This window comes from Mobula hypostoma, chromosome 6 (genome assembly GCF_963921235.1).
Source record: "Mobula hypostoma chromosome 6, sMobHyp1.1, whole genome shotgun sequence".
Taxonomy (NCBI): Eukaryota; Metazoa; Chordata; class Chondrichthyes; order Myliobatiformes; family Myliobatidae; genus Mobula; species Mobula hypostoma.
The window spans coordinates 125,472,045-125,486,883 of NC_086102.1; the positions used below are offsets into that span (position 1 = coordinate 125,472,045).

Sequence of the window (14,839 nt, forward strand, 5' to 3'; positions counted from 1 at the left end):
CTCTTCTGCCACAGTGCAGTCACTCTCAGGTTGAAGTGACATCATCTCATACTCCATCTCAGTAGCCTCCTACCTGATGGCATAAACTCGATTTCAACTTCAGGTAACTTTTCTCCTCCCCGTCTCCTCTTCTTTATGGCCTCTTACTTCTCCTCCTCACCTGCCTATCACCTCCCCCGGTGCCTTTTTGCCTTCACTTTCTCCCGTGATCCACTATGATCTCCTGTCAGATTCTTTCTTCTCCAGCCCTTTGCTTTTTCAACTTATCTCATCCCAGCTTCTTACTTTGATCCCCTCCCACCTAGCTGGCTTTACCAATTACCTTGTCCTCCTTCCCCTTACCCCACCTTATTCTGGCAACTTCCCCCTTCCTTTCCAGCCCTGATGCTGGGTCTCAAACCAAAATGCCAATTCCTTATTCATTTTCGTAGACGCTGCTTGACCTGCTGAATTCCTCCAGCATTCTGTGTGCGTTAATTCGCTACCAAAGCTGATATGGCTACCGGATGTTAATGTATAAAAATTATGGCACTTTTCAAATCAAAACAAACAGCGATTATCTATTTTCAACATTACCAAAATAAAATGTTCAAGCCAACTGTAAACTACAGATTGCCTGTCCCTAGAATTAGCAAGCTGAAATCCATGGTCGGCAGCTGAAGCTGTGGCTGAAACTAGATATCTTTGAAGCAATGTGCAAACACTGATTAAAAGAGGGAAAACTACACTAAACGGTCAGCATTTAATTTTTCACAAATCAGCACTGGAAATTTCCACTGTCCTTCACAAGCAGCCAAAGGTCAGTTCCCACTCCCATGCAAAATAATGTGAGCTTTAACCTGCTGTTTCCTCTGCATTCATCACTTGACCTCTGTTTTCTTTACATAGATAAACCAAGGGCATGTGGAGATTTCAAAAGGTTAATGTGACCCAGATGCTTCTCTTCTTCTCTCCTTAATATCCAACAGTGAGATCACGACTTCAAATTACTAAGGATTATATGCCAAAAGCCTTCATTTTATAAGACGGGAGTAAATGTCAGCATAATTATAATCCAACAGGTGATCAATAAATTACACCCTACTATCTTATTCCCACACTTCATGCTTCTGTTAGGTTAAGTGGCTAATTTTACCACAGTATGACCAAAAATGAGCCAACATCTCTGGCAGAGTGGGTACATTGTCAATGTTTAAAATTGGGCCTGAGAGCACCAGAATATTGAGCTGCAGTGTCACTGAACATAACCCCAACATATGTTTTCTCAATAGCATTTATGCTTGACTAATGGAAAGACAAACCCAACTAACTTGCTTCTCCAAGTGCTAAGACATGAAATAAGTGGATTATAATATGCAAACATTGCTCTGCCTAGGAGCAGTTCAAATTGGCTCACATCCAGCAATATTTTTGTTGCTTACACATATTAGACTTGCAGTGGTGTGTTAGTCAGGATGCAGCACGCAACAAAAAAACAGCATTCAACAATTATAAAGAATAAGGAATAATTTAGAAAATAAAGAAGAGATTAAATGATGAATATGGAATAAAATGCTCATAAAACATAAATAACAATGTAAGCAGCACAATAAAAAGTACAGTGCTGTGACAATATGATAGAGAGGGCTGGCGGGCTCACTACAATGGGTGATCACATTAGCTGGCTGAGGGAAGAAGCTTTTAAGGTACCAGGAAAATTTAATAGTCCTTTCCAGATGGGAGTTTTTGAAAAAGGCAGTTTCAGGGTGGGTAGATGATTTTTCCTGCCTGTTTCTTTGTCCTGGACACATACAAGTCCTGCAGTGATAGTACATTGCAGCCAGTGACATTTTCTGCTGACCCGAGAGTTCTCTGTAGTTTTTTTACATTGTGACAGGAGGCTGCTGTATCAAACAAGACTGCAATAGCTAAGGTGAGGATACTCTATATGAGGGCAGTGTAGAATTACACCAGCATGTCTTTGGAAGATGGAATTTTACCAAATGCTGCCAGAAGTTCAAGCCTTCATCACATTATTCAATACGCCTGAAGCTTACCTTGCTGATGTATATGCTAATGCTCCAAGGATGTGGTGCAAAACAAAACTGTTCACAAAAAAAGTAAGATAGGCAGAAAGCATACAAAGGTATTTATATATCCAAGTCTTGAAGCTGAGGGAATGAAGATCTTGAAGATGAGTGTCTTCCTAAAAAGATCATTGTGAGGATAACAATCATAAGTTGTGATTCACTGAGTAGTTGAGGACTATCACATCTGCAAAGGATCATGCCCACATGTCTAGAAACAGAGAGGAATATCTCTCTGAAAAACTACAGTTTATTAAAGCTCTGAAAGTGGCAAAAGACACTTACCAGGATCGGCTGGGGTGAGCCTTCAACAACAATAGCCTGGCAGTGTCTGAAATTCCCTGCAAAGTCTTCCCAGGTTCAGACAGAAAGGCTTCCAAGACTCCCTGTCCCCTACCTTGGCCAATCAGCTTAATTAGTTTTATTGCTGGTTTGGTAAGAACAATCAATATTTATCTCTCCTCACTTCCTCTGATCCTTATATGGTGAGCTCCTACCCCCCCCTTCACAACCAATATCACCACCCCCCTTCACCCCAGCCACAATGATTTTCTTCAGCTCCCTCCCTCCATCCCACCCTATACTTTCTATGAAGCAAGAAGACATTTGCAAACTATTTGGAAAATAGAATATTAGGTAAGCTGCAGGCCCTGATGGTGTCTCACCTGGTACTCTAAGGCACGTGCGGATTAGCTAGCACTTGTCTTCACTGGGGTACTTAAACATCCCTGCGATTATCTGGGGTTCTGGACTGTTTTAAAGTTGCTACAGTTGTTCCAGTTCCCAAGAAAGGCAAGATCACTGGACAACGATTATAGGCCAGTCGCCCTGAATTCAGTAATTATGAAACCTTTTGAACATCTGATGTTGGCCTACCTTAACTTCATTACTGATCCTCTTCTTGGCCCATTAGTTTGCTTATAGAGCAAATTGCTCGGTTGAAAACGCAGTTAACTTGTGCCTTCATTACATTCTTCAACATTTGTACTCCCCATCACCTATGTGAGAATCTTGTTTGTGGATTCTAGCTCCGCCCTCAATACCATTTTCCAGAGTTGCTCCACAGTAAGCAAAGTCAGCTAGCTGTACCCTATGGTATCTATCAGTGGATTATGCAATTCCTGACCGGAAGGAAGCAGTAAGGCTGGGCTCTTACTTGTGCAACCCAATGTCTATAAGCACAGGCTCTCCCCAAGGTTGTGTTCTTTCACCCCTCCTGTTCTCACTTTCTACAAATGACTGTACCTTCACAGACAAATCCATTAAAATCCTAAAGTTCACAGATGACAAGACTGTAGTTGGTCTCATCTCTAGTAATGATGAGACCTGATATCAAACAGAGGTAGACCATCTTGCAGCATGGTGCACTTGTAACAACTTGGAGTAAAATGCTTTTAAGACAGTGGATTTCTGCCAACAACCCCCTACCTGCCCCTGCTTAGAAATTCCTGGGGACTACCATTACCAATCCATTAAGTTCACCACTAGGAAAGCCCAGCAGAGATTGTTCTACTTATGCCAATTTAGGAAACTTAACATCTCAGGGCATAGCCTGATTAATTTTTACTCAGCCATCTTTGAGAGTGTTGTGACCATCTCTATCAAAATCTGGTTTCCTGTCGCCTCTTTCCTCTCCAAGTCCAGGTTGCAGTGAGTGGTCCACTCAGTGGTGAAGATCATTGGCTGTCAGCTACCAACAATAAAAAACCTCTTCATCACCAGAGTGAAGAAGAGTGCTAAAAATATTACTGCTGACTCCACCCACCCTAGCAGTCACCTATTCACCAAATTACCATCAGGGAGACACTACATCCATTATCAGCATGACTACACAACATCTCTGAAGCTTCTTTCCCTGTAGCTATCCAACTTTTCAACAATACTCACTCAAGTTTAATACCCTAACTGTTATTAGCATCCACTACTTAGTCTTTCGTGCTCTTCTTGTTCTGTTGACAATTATTGAGTCTGTTCATATGTTCACATTTATTTAAGTTTGATTATTGACGTTTGCACATGTGACCTTTCTCTTAAATGTTGATTGCTCATGGCTGTTTGCACTATTGTCTTGAAAATTGTTGATTGCTAATGTGTTATCTGTCGTGGTATTGTCCTGTGTTTTTTGCTTGGCGCTGATTCATAATCAAATCTGGTTTGTTTCACATACTGGCAATAAAGTAATTCTGATTCTGATTCTGAACTACAACAATGTCTAAACCAGTTTCCCAGGTTCAGTAGATTGAACAAATGCATATTGAAGTGAGCGGACTTCATTGAGCTTGTTGTTCAGACTTTATATTCACTAGATCCCAGACACCACTGACAGTGTGGCCAGCTACTACTTGAAGCTGAGGTATAAAGGCAGGTGTGTGCACAGCAGTAAGTTTAGCTCAACATGAATTGTGGGAGCAAAATTCAAGTAAAGACTAACAAAAGCGATGTCTACTTACTGGCTTTCAGTGCCGAGGGGGTAACTTCAATTTCTCCTGTAATAGGCTGAAAAGCCGCAAGCTGTGCTGCGAGCTCACTCTCAAATGTGTCCGGGCTATGTCTGTCACTCACATTGCCATCGGCGACTTCATCTGCACGCTGCGCCTCTTGTTCTTCATATACTGCAACAAGCTTTAGGACAACAAACAGAATGTCAAAGAACATATGCCAGAGTTATTTACTTTACAACTTGTATAATCATAGCACCTAAAGCAACCTTTATGTTCACCTTGCTGCTTTTCATTGACATACTCGAGAATCAATTTTTGGAGACACTAAATTAACCCATGGAGCTTTGAGATTATTGCAGGTGACACTTTCAACACCCATACACCATTATCCTTTGCTTACTCCTGTAAATCAATTATAGATCCAATTTGCCATTTTCCCTTGGATCTCGTAGCCTTTTAGTTTTACTTTTCGAGTTGTCCTATGGAACCTTGTCAATAGATTTGCTGAAATCCAAGCTGATTACACAATGGTCTTATTTGCTGAAATCCAAGCTGATTACACAATGGTCTTATTGGCCCTCTAGTTAAAGGAACTAGTGAAAAACTGAATGATGCCAGGATTAAATAGATCTATGTATTAGGATCCCCTATGTTTTAAAAGTAGTAATTTTTAAAAAAAATGTTGGAATGGTTCAGCAGTTCAGACAGCATTCATGAAAAGAGAGTCAACATTTCAGTCTAAGTCTCTTCATCAGTTCTAAAGAAGGGTATCAGACTTGAGACATTAACTCCATTCTTCTTTCTGCAGGGTCCCCATGTTAAATGTCTCCAGTGTTTGTTGTGTTTCTTTTAAATTGTTCATTTTGTTTTAATGTTCAGCCTCATTTTATCCATCCTATTCTCCTTCAGGTGCAGATGTTACAGATTAAGTTAATTTACTCTGATAGTTTGTTATCAGATTACCTGGAAATTCTAGTGGTTTGCAATCTGCTACACTTGGTGATATTTCAAACACTACCCTGCAACTCTGAGGTCCTGTTTCCTCTGCTCCCTTGAAACTCTCCAGGGCCTCTTTTTCCAGAAACTCCTTAAATCTCATGGGATTCACTGGAAAGTTTATGACACTTGTGTAACATCTTTTTAAGAAAGTGACTTAAAATTATGTTGGGTATAACAAGTTCCAATAGTCCACCAGAATTTGCCTGTCCAGCACCACAAAGTCCCCAGTAAGGTGAGTCAATAGAGTCGTACCGTATACAGCACCAGATGAGCTTCAGATTAAATATAATGAATAAAGGTGGTATTTCCAGAGTGGGATAAACAAATTCCATTCATAAAGTTGCGGAACTGAAGTAGAAAAATATATTTCATGTATAATGTATCACAGAGCTGTGTTCATACACAGTAAGTTACCTGTGTGTTGTTTTCAGATGAACCCTGCAATGCATAGCAAGTTTCAGCCATTTTGATCACCAGCCATAAATCTTAACAAATCATAAATCAATCCTCACTTTGGGTTTGTCAAGAGAATCTGTTAAGGAAGCTGTTCAAGAGAAGATCCAATGGCAACCCTTCCCTGGTTTTCTATTTCTTATAGGCAAGTATTTTTTTTCAGATACATTTCAAAACTATGCAACTATGTAATCCTCTCAAAGACACAGTTTTCTCTCTTACAGAAGTACAATTTTGATATGAAAATCAGTAGAGTTCTGTATAACTCTACTGGTTCATATTTTTTACTGTTATGCTGTATGTATTGCATTTTTTGCTATTCTGTGCAAGCTGCTTGTTTTCAGCTTATGTTTGGGCTATTGTTGAAGATAAGACAGAGGAGAAATGTGTGCCATCCAATTAGGATGGTCCAATTAAGGGGAGGTTTCTCTGGTGAGGGTCACTAAGGTTGGGCTTGGGGCTGTTGTTCGACAGGAGATGAAGAGAGAAGATGCTGGGGAGAACCGGTCGTAGCATATGATCCGGTGAGAGACCAGTTTGTTCGAGATGGATTGAGAGCGACGTTCGGAAGGCAGTGTGTGCTTTCACACTGACCGAGGACCCAGCGCGTGAGTGACAGAGAAATTCAAGATGAGCTCCGACTTGTGCACATTTGACTGTTTAATTAGATGGGCCCTTTTCTTTCTGTTATTCTTTACTAACCCTTTAGTTAAGATTTATAAATATAATTCCTATGCAGTGTACTGTCCGTTATTTTGTGGCATTAATTTGTAACAGGGTAGCAAATGACACAGCATCCACACAAACCGGGGTTTGGGGTGAGACCGAGTGTGCCTCAATCTCGAGAGTTTGGCAGAGCCGAAGGTTGTCTTCTCTAGACTTATGCAGCCAAGGAAACCAGGATGTTTCACACGAAAAACTGTTGAAGGACACAGCATGATGTAGATCAATCGGAAACTTAGGCAGAGAAAAAAAATTATGAAATTTAATCCAGTTAAATGTAATGTGTTGCATTTTGGAAGGTCAAATGCAAGAAGTAGTATGCAGTAACATATCTGGAAGAGCACTGATACACAGAGGGTCTTGGATTGCAAGACTAGAATGTGTATGATATTCTTGCCTTTGTTGGTCAAGGTATTGGTCATGAAAGTTGACAATCCACATTGCTGCTGCATAAAACTTTAGGTGGGGCACGTTTGGACTGTGGTGTGCTGTTTTGATCGCCATATTATTGAAAAGACGAGGGGCATTTGGTGAGGACACAGAAGAGTTTCACCAGGATGTTGTACAGACTGGAGTATATGAGCTATAAGGAGAGGGTGGACAAACTTGGATTGTTTTCTCTGGAGCATCAAAGGTTGAGGAGCAACCTGATAGAAGTTTATAAAATTAAGAGAAGCACAGATAAGGTAGAATTGAATTGAATGTTGATAGTCAGTCTTTTTCCCAGGGTGGAAATCTCAAATACTGGAGGGCATAGTTTTGAAATGAGAAGGGAGAAATTTAAAGAAGTTTTGTGAGGGAAGTTTATTTTTATGTAACTGATGACTAGAACATGGTGCCAGGGAAAGTGGTAAAATAAGGTAAATTTCAGAGTTTTCAGGGGCATTTAGGCAGGGAATAGAAGGACATGGACAATGAACGGGCAAATTGGATTTGTGTAATTTTGCATCACGGTCTGTATAGACATGATAGGCTGAAGGGCCACAGTACTCAAATTTTCTACGTTGTTTGACCTACGTATGTTCTAATTTTCCACAGTTACCAACTCTATCCAAATGCTTATCAAGTCCAATTGAAATTAAGTCAAAATTATGGTCACGTATAACTGACACAAGCTAACCAGTTTCCCAGAGCTCCAGACAAACTCTTGAAGGCTTTCTAGCACATCAAAGCAAAACTAAAAGTAACAGGACAAATCAATGAGACAAAACAGCATGGATGTGCATGATGATGTGGACAGTGACAAACCAGACTGTGTGGGATGAAGGTTCAATTATCGCTGTAGGATCCAAAGCTAGCTGTGAACAAAGTGAAGCATGAACCATTCCCCAAATCATTACCATTTACATCCTACTGCTCAAACAGTGAGGCTGTGAAGCTGCAGGTCCTCTGCTGAATCATTTTTAAGGAAATTCTGTTAAAACCAACTGCAGCTCAGGAAATCATTTGGCTACCTAGTCACAACATTTTTGTACTTATATTACATTTTTAGTGTTGTAGAATGTCTCAGAAAGCTTTACATAATTTGACCAAGCCACATGAGATCTATTACAAAATGAAAACAACAGGAATCCTGCAGATGCTGGAAATTCAAGCAACACACATCAAAGTTGCCGGTGAACGCAGCAGGCCAGGCAGCATCTGTAGGAAGAGGTGCAGTCGACGTTTCAGGAACGCAGCAGGCCAGCAGCATCTCAGCGTCGACTGCACCTCTTCCTACAGATGCTGCCTGGCCTGCTGCGTTCACCAGCAACTTTGATGTGTATTACAAAATGAGGCAGGTTTTGCAGGATGCGAAAGGCAGAGAAATGGAGAGGTTTCAGGAGGATTTTCCAAGCTTGGAAACAAGACATATCTTAGAAATTCAAATCTGCTAATGGTGAAGCAACAAACAGGGAGAGTGCAAAGACCCTAAAGAGTGATAGGGATGGTGGAAAGTTCAGAGGACGTGAGTGGGTTAAACATACTCCCCATGAGAGTCTGTGGATTTCCTCCAGGTGCCGCGCTTTGTTCTCACAGTACAAATATGTACCAGTTAGTTGATTAATTGGGATCAATAGGTGGATTGGTGGGTAGTGAGCTCATTGGGCCAGCAGGGCCGGTTCTACACTGTATCTGAATAATAAAAAAAAGAAATAAACATAACCTTAAGATAAGAAGCAGGCCAACAAAGTGATGTTGTCAAAAGGTAGCTCTTCACAAATTGTGGAGGGAAATGAGGAACTATTTTCTCCAAGAAAGCCAATGTTAGAGTTAATTGCAAACTTCAATTTTTGTTGTTAGTTGGGGAGTTTAGGTAGGTAATGGAATTGATGTCAATCAGCTGACTGAATGGCCCCCAAGTAGATTAGCATGACAAGCATACTCTCAGCAAGACAGGTGATATTAGCAAACAGTATGCAGCCTCCTCAAAAGAGGGAGCAATTCTGCCTAGAGTGATGTACACCATCTGGACAGATTAAAGTTATATAAATAGGAAAAAAAATCACTACTTTCCTGACTTGTGAAATAACAGATGCTGACTTTATTGGGTTGATTGGGAGTGCATCATTGCTCACAGAAAGAAAAATTAAATCCTTTTACTTATGAGGTTGTTCAAGTTTATTATTGCCATTGGCGTACATACACATGGTATAAATACATGAAAATGAGTTGCTTGCAGCAGCAGCATTATGGTACATTATAGAGCAAGGACAAACATAAGTTAACATTAACTTAAATTAACATAAGTTTTCATAAATCACACGTGTGCAAAATAAACAACATAATCATATCAGTGCAGGATTGAGAGGTTAAAATTACATTCCGAGCTAGTGTTAAGTTTCTTCAAATCAGTTGAACTTCAAGTCAACAGCAGCATTGAACAGAGGGCATGGTCTGGATGGTGGAAATGCCTGATGACAGAGGTTACCTTTTTGAGACATTGCCTGTTGTAGATGTCTATAGTGAAGTGTGTAGAGCTGTTCCCATAATGGAACTAGTGAGTCCACTAGTCTCTGTAGTCTTCAGCACTCCTGTGTACTGGAATTTCCGTACCAGGTCGTAATGAAACTAGTCAGTATTCTTTCTACTGTACATATGTAAAAGTTTGTCACGATTCTTCAACGACAAAGTAAATCTCCACATTCTTCTAACAGAGATGTGGTTACAACTTCTTGTGTCTGACCCAGGATAGATTCTCTGAGATGTTGACACCCAGGAATTTGAAGTTGCTCACATTTTCTGCCGAAAGATTACTGGTGTGTGTTTACCTGACTTCCTCTTCCTAGAGTCCACAATCAGTTCCTTGGCCTTGTTGACATTGAATGCAAGTCTGTTGTTAAGACAGCACTCAACCAGCTGACTTATCTCTTTCGTGTACGTCATCTCATCACCATCTGTGATTCTGCCAACAAGTGGTGTTATCAGCAAATTTGTAGATGGAACTACAGCTGTGCCTAGCCGCACGGTAGTCAGCATAGAGAGAGTAGAGCAGCCCTGAGGTATGTCTGTGGTGTTGGTCAATGCTGAGAAGATGATGTTACTGATCTACACCGATTCTGGTCTCCCAATGGGGAAGTCAAGTGTCAAATTGGAGAGGTAGGTCAGAGGTTGAGTTGGAGTTTGATAATATGTATGGAGGAGATAATGGTATTGAATGGCCAGCTGTAGTTAATGAACAACAGCCTGATTGGTGTACATGTTCTGGTTGTCGAAGTGATCCAGAGCGGAGTGCAGAGTGAGTGAGTAATGTCTGCTATAGACCTATAGTGTCGATCAGCAAACTGAAGTGGGTTGTGGATAGCTATCTAATTTTATGAGGGGAGAATAAGCTTAAGTTATAAAAAGCTATAAAATATAGTGTACAACAAATATGTACTCTCTACAGGTGAAAACATTTAAGCTTTTGTTTCTTTGATGCTTAGAGAAATCATACAGCTTCTTCTGTTTTAATGGTTCACTTAAGGGTAGTTTCCTCAATCGAATGATTTGAAGTGCAGAAAATCCATGACAATGTATAAATGTATTGAGTTTAAAGAAGGCAACATGCACAAATTGGTTTCTATGTTTTTCATGTTTTTCTTCTCTTGCAGCTTTCCTCTCCCGTGGCATTCCCAGTTTTGCAGACAGACTAAATGCCATTATCTCAGCTCTACTGAAATTCCCTCAAAAACAAATCCCCAAAGGAACAATGCAAACCAAAATTTCAACTCTCCTTTTTTCCCCTACAGGCAGGCTACTAATTGGGTTCATTTACAGAGACAATTTTCACAGGAATGTCAAAAATTTATTCAACTGACGTCATGTATGATGTGCAGCCATATTGAGGTCACTGTACATTTGTGAAGTTTTGAGAAACCACACTGAAAAATCATTATGTTTTAGAGGGCAGGTTAAGGCTGGGCTTTCATCAGCTTGTCACATATGCTTCCTTTTAGAGTATTTAACTTTAAGTGCTGCTACTCTAGACATCCTCCGGGAGCAGATTTCTTTTTAAGACAAATAATCCCATGCAGTACCCACCTGAAATAAAGCAGTATGAGTGCAGAGTTTGACCTGTTACTCCTCTTTTAGGAATACTTCATAGGCAAACAATGTAAAATTTAAAACTAACTATCACTGATGGCTGTTTTCACTTTTGCTTGCCCATCCTGAAACAAGCAAAGGTGATTAACAGCACCAATTACCCAACAGAATCAGGCAGTCAATTCACCCAGCCCATCAGGCATCACTACTACATCGAGCCCAAAATATATAAAGGAGAACGCCCTCAACTCCGAGTGGAGTTATCCAGACACCGTCATGATGGCGTTTTTTTCTCAGGCTTTCTTATTTATTGAGTCAATGGTGTAATGTAGGAAACATGACAGCCAAGATGCACCCTATAAAATTCCACAAGTACTAATGAGGTAAATAACCAATTACATCTATATTTTGAGATTGGGAGATGACCAGGAGGAGTGCCATGTTTTTCTTCAAAAAGTGTGTCATAGCATACTTAATACATTCCAATTAGATGGCACCTCAAACTATGCACCACTCCCTCACCATTGCTCGAGTGTGAGCACAGCTAATAGGCTGGATGGTGAGACGGTGATTTTCCAGTGTAAGGAGGTGTACACAAGAAAATGCTGCCGACTGTGAGGTACAGGAGTATGTGCTGGGAGGTGCACTGTATCTTGGTGCAGCCACAGTAGAGTCCACAGGGAAAGACCATAGTCAAGGGTTCTGCCAATACTGGACAATGAAGGGCTGGGTCCTATTTAACAGACTCTCAAATGCTTCAAGTTGCTCATTTAAAGTTGAAAGAAGAATGCTGTTGTCACCCTGCAAGGGAATGCAGGGAACTGATAGTACAACGAACGTAGAGAGTTATGACCTGATTTACTGCAAATATTATGAATAATACGTGCAAAACATGGTAGCATAGAGGTTAGCATAACAATTTACAGTGCCAGCTATAAGATCAGGGTTCAATTTCCACTATTGTCTAAAATAAGTTTGTACGTTCCTCCCGGTATCATGTGGATGCTCTGGTTTCCTCCCATAATACAAAGACATACAGTTAGAGGTTTGTAAATTGTTGGCATGGAATGTTTGCATTGGAAGCACGTTGCCAGCTAAGGCCTCCAGCACATCTTGGGCTGCATTAGTCACTGAAACGCCGCATTTTATTGTACATTTTGGTGTACATGTGACAAATAAAGCTAAACTTTAAAAAAAATCTTTCTCTTTATCTTTATAAAATATATTTTTGAAATGCAGAAATATTACCTCTTGCTGCTGATGGTTCAATAGCCATATTCAGTTTGAGTCAGCTTGTCTCTGCAAACAGCAAGTACACATTGTAAAGCACAGGCCTGAACCTTAGAAGCCTGACAGGACAGTGCAGTTCCCGTCAGTGCAATCTTCTTCTCAAGTACTTACGCAGTCCAGTGTTAGAACTCTATTACGCTGCAAAGAAAGCAAGTAAACAAATGCATACCATGGCCCATGCCCTCCACAGAGTGCTGTATCTGTCATTGAAGAGAAAACACAAGAGATTCTACAGATACTGGAAATCCAGAGCATTATGCACAAAATGCCAAAGAAACTCAGAAGGTCAGGAAGAATCTAAGGAGAGGAATAAACAGTTGAAGTTTCAGGCCAAGACCCTTCATCAGGACTGAAATGAATGGAGAACAACCCAGAATGAAAACAGAAGAGAAAGAATTTCCTTCACCAAGTACAAGCAAAATTTCTTTTAAATAATGACATTGAGAAGTCATTCCCCAAGCCTAATAGAGTGCCCTGACCTTTGCTTAGCTGGAGTCCTACTTTGAGCCCAGGGAAATTGCTTTCACGTATCCGAGGGCAAATTCATAGCCATCCGCTGCACCAGTACAGATCTAGCTACTGTGGGCAAGCCTTCCAGAATCTCAATGGACTCATTCCACAAAGCAACAAAAGATAAAATGCAGCTACAGAAAACAGAGAGAGAGAGAGAGCAAACTGGTCCAAGCATGATCTGGGCCTGCCTGTTCAAAATCACTTGCTCTACTTATGGCCTTCCACAATCCCTATAAAGTAGCCAACTGCACACAGCAAGCCAAATGAATATGGAACCTCAAATAAGAAAGTTTCTCCTCCCAGAACTGATGATTCTTACTTTTTATGAGCATTAACAAGATTTCTATGAGGGGTCTGAAAGTACATCATAAAGCAGCCCTTACACATGTATGGTATCTTTTAATGCTTTTGTCTACAATTCCTGTGACTGTAGATTTAACCAATATAAAAGGCAATAGAGTAGAGGTCATAGGGTCACAGAAGCAGCATTGAAACAGTTCCTTTGGCCCAATTCATCCAACTGTCCAACTTGTCTACCTGTGCTAATTCCATTTGCCTGTGTTTGGCCCATATACGTTTAAACCTTTCCTATCCATGTACCTGTCTAATGCCTTTTCTACCACCTGTAATTCTACCACCTCTACAGCCTCCTCTGCCAGCTTGTTCCATATACCTATCAGCCTTGACCAGGGGCATATCTACGGGAAAAAGCGCCTATGGCAAGCACTGAAATTGCACCCCTGTCCAAACATCTGATACCCATCTTTTAGATAACCTTACCATAATATCAGCTCAAAAATACAAGTCAAGCTCATTAATCTTTTAATTAACAAATTATGGCACTACTGAAAATTATAACTGCACCTTCTTTGCTTTCACTGATGCAAATTGGTCTATGATGTGATCAAAGTCAGTTTTTTCAGTTTCTTCTCTTTCTACACTCAGCAGAGCAAGATCACAGAGTCTGCCTTGAACCATGGAGGCTCTCAAATACGAAAGTATAAGTTTTAACTTGCTGAATGATCTCTCACAGCTGGTGATGGAAACTGCGATGGTCCGCATTATCTGAATAGCAATGCGAAGATTGAGGGAGACACTCTCATCACCATACTGAACAATAAATTCAAGAAGCTCTTCAGGTCTTGATATTTTCATGTTGACCCGCCTTGATAGCAACATTCTGCAATCCAAAATTTCTTCATATAGCTGCTGTCCATCAACATCAGAGCTGTACAATTTGCCCAAATTTCGCACTTCTTCTTTAGGTCGTTACTGTCGGCACCGTAACACAGTCCCTCGACATTGAGAAGGAGCCCAGACTTGGCGTCATTGTCGTGCAAACGAGCGAACCTTTCGTCCATTTCTCTGTGAAGAAAGTCGGTGTTCCCTTCATGACCCTTTCCATTTCCTCCTTAGCTGTTAACTCAGCATCTCTTGAATTCTCATCAGCCATTTGTTTCTTTCGTCTCTGACATCTTTCAATTCAATATTCCAATCTTGACAGAGACGGACTTCTTTGAGTGACTCACTGACCAACACTTCTCCTTCATCATAAAAATGATCTCGGAGGGCTTTCAAGTCCAGGGAAGCATCGTGAAAGTTCATGCTAAGATCCTGCAGCCTCTTTTGAATATGGTTAATGCGAATGAGTACTTTATTCCAAAATCCTAGCAAAATCAGAAAATCGTAACTCAACATGCAGTTGTTAAGCTGCCTTGTGCCACTTCTTGTTTCACTGGTCTCGTGTTCATTGTCTATCATATCCTGGAGAACTTGAAGCATTTCCTCAAGGTACTTGTTGACAGGCTTCATTGTTTCTGTCCTTGCACTCCACCCGGTTTTGGACTC

The 14,839-nt window shown here is 40.7% G+C and overlaps 1 protein-coding gene across 4 annotated transcripts in view; it reads right to left on the minus strand.

Moving 5' to 3' along the window:
* Nucleotides 1–14,839, minus strand: part of LOC134348367 (partitioning defective 3 homolog B-like) — a 1,227,036-nt gene that overhangs the window by 831,488 nt on the left and 380,709 nt on the right. For 3 of the 4 annotated variants that reach the window (XM_063051617.1, XM_063051616.1, XM_063051618.1), the window contains one exon: nt 4,517–4,688. In XM_063051617.1, the coding sequence (XP_062907687.1) occupies nt 4,517–4,688 (172 nt within the window). Of the gene's footprint in view, nt 1–4,516; nt 4,689–4,785; nt 4,944–14,839 lie in introns of those variants that run through there. The other variant, XM_063051619.1, reaches the window with a different exon arrangement.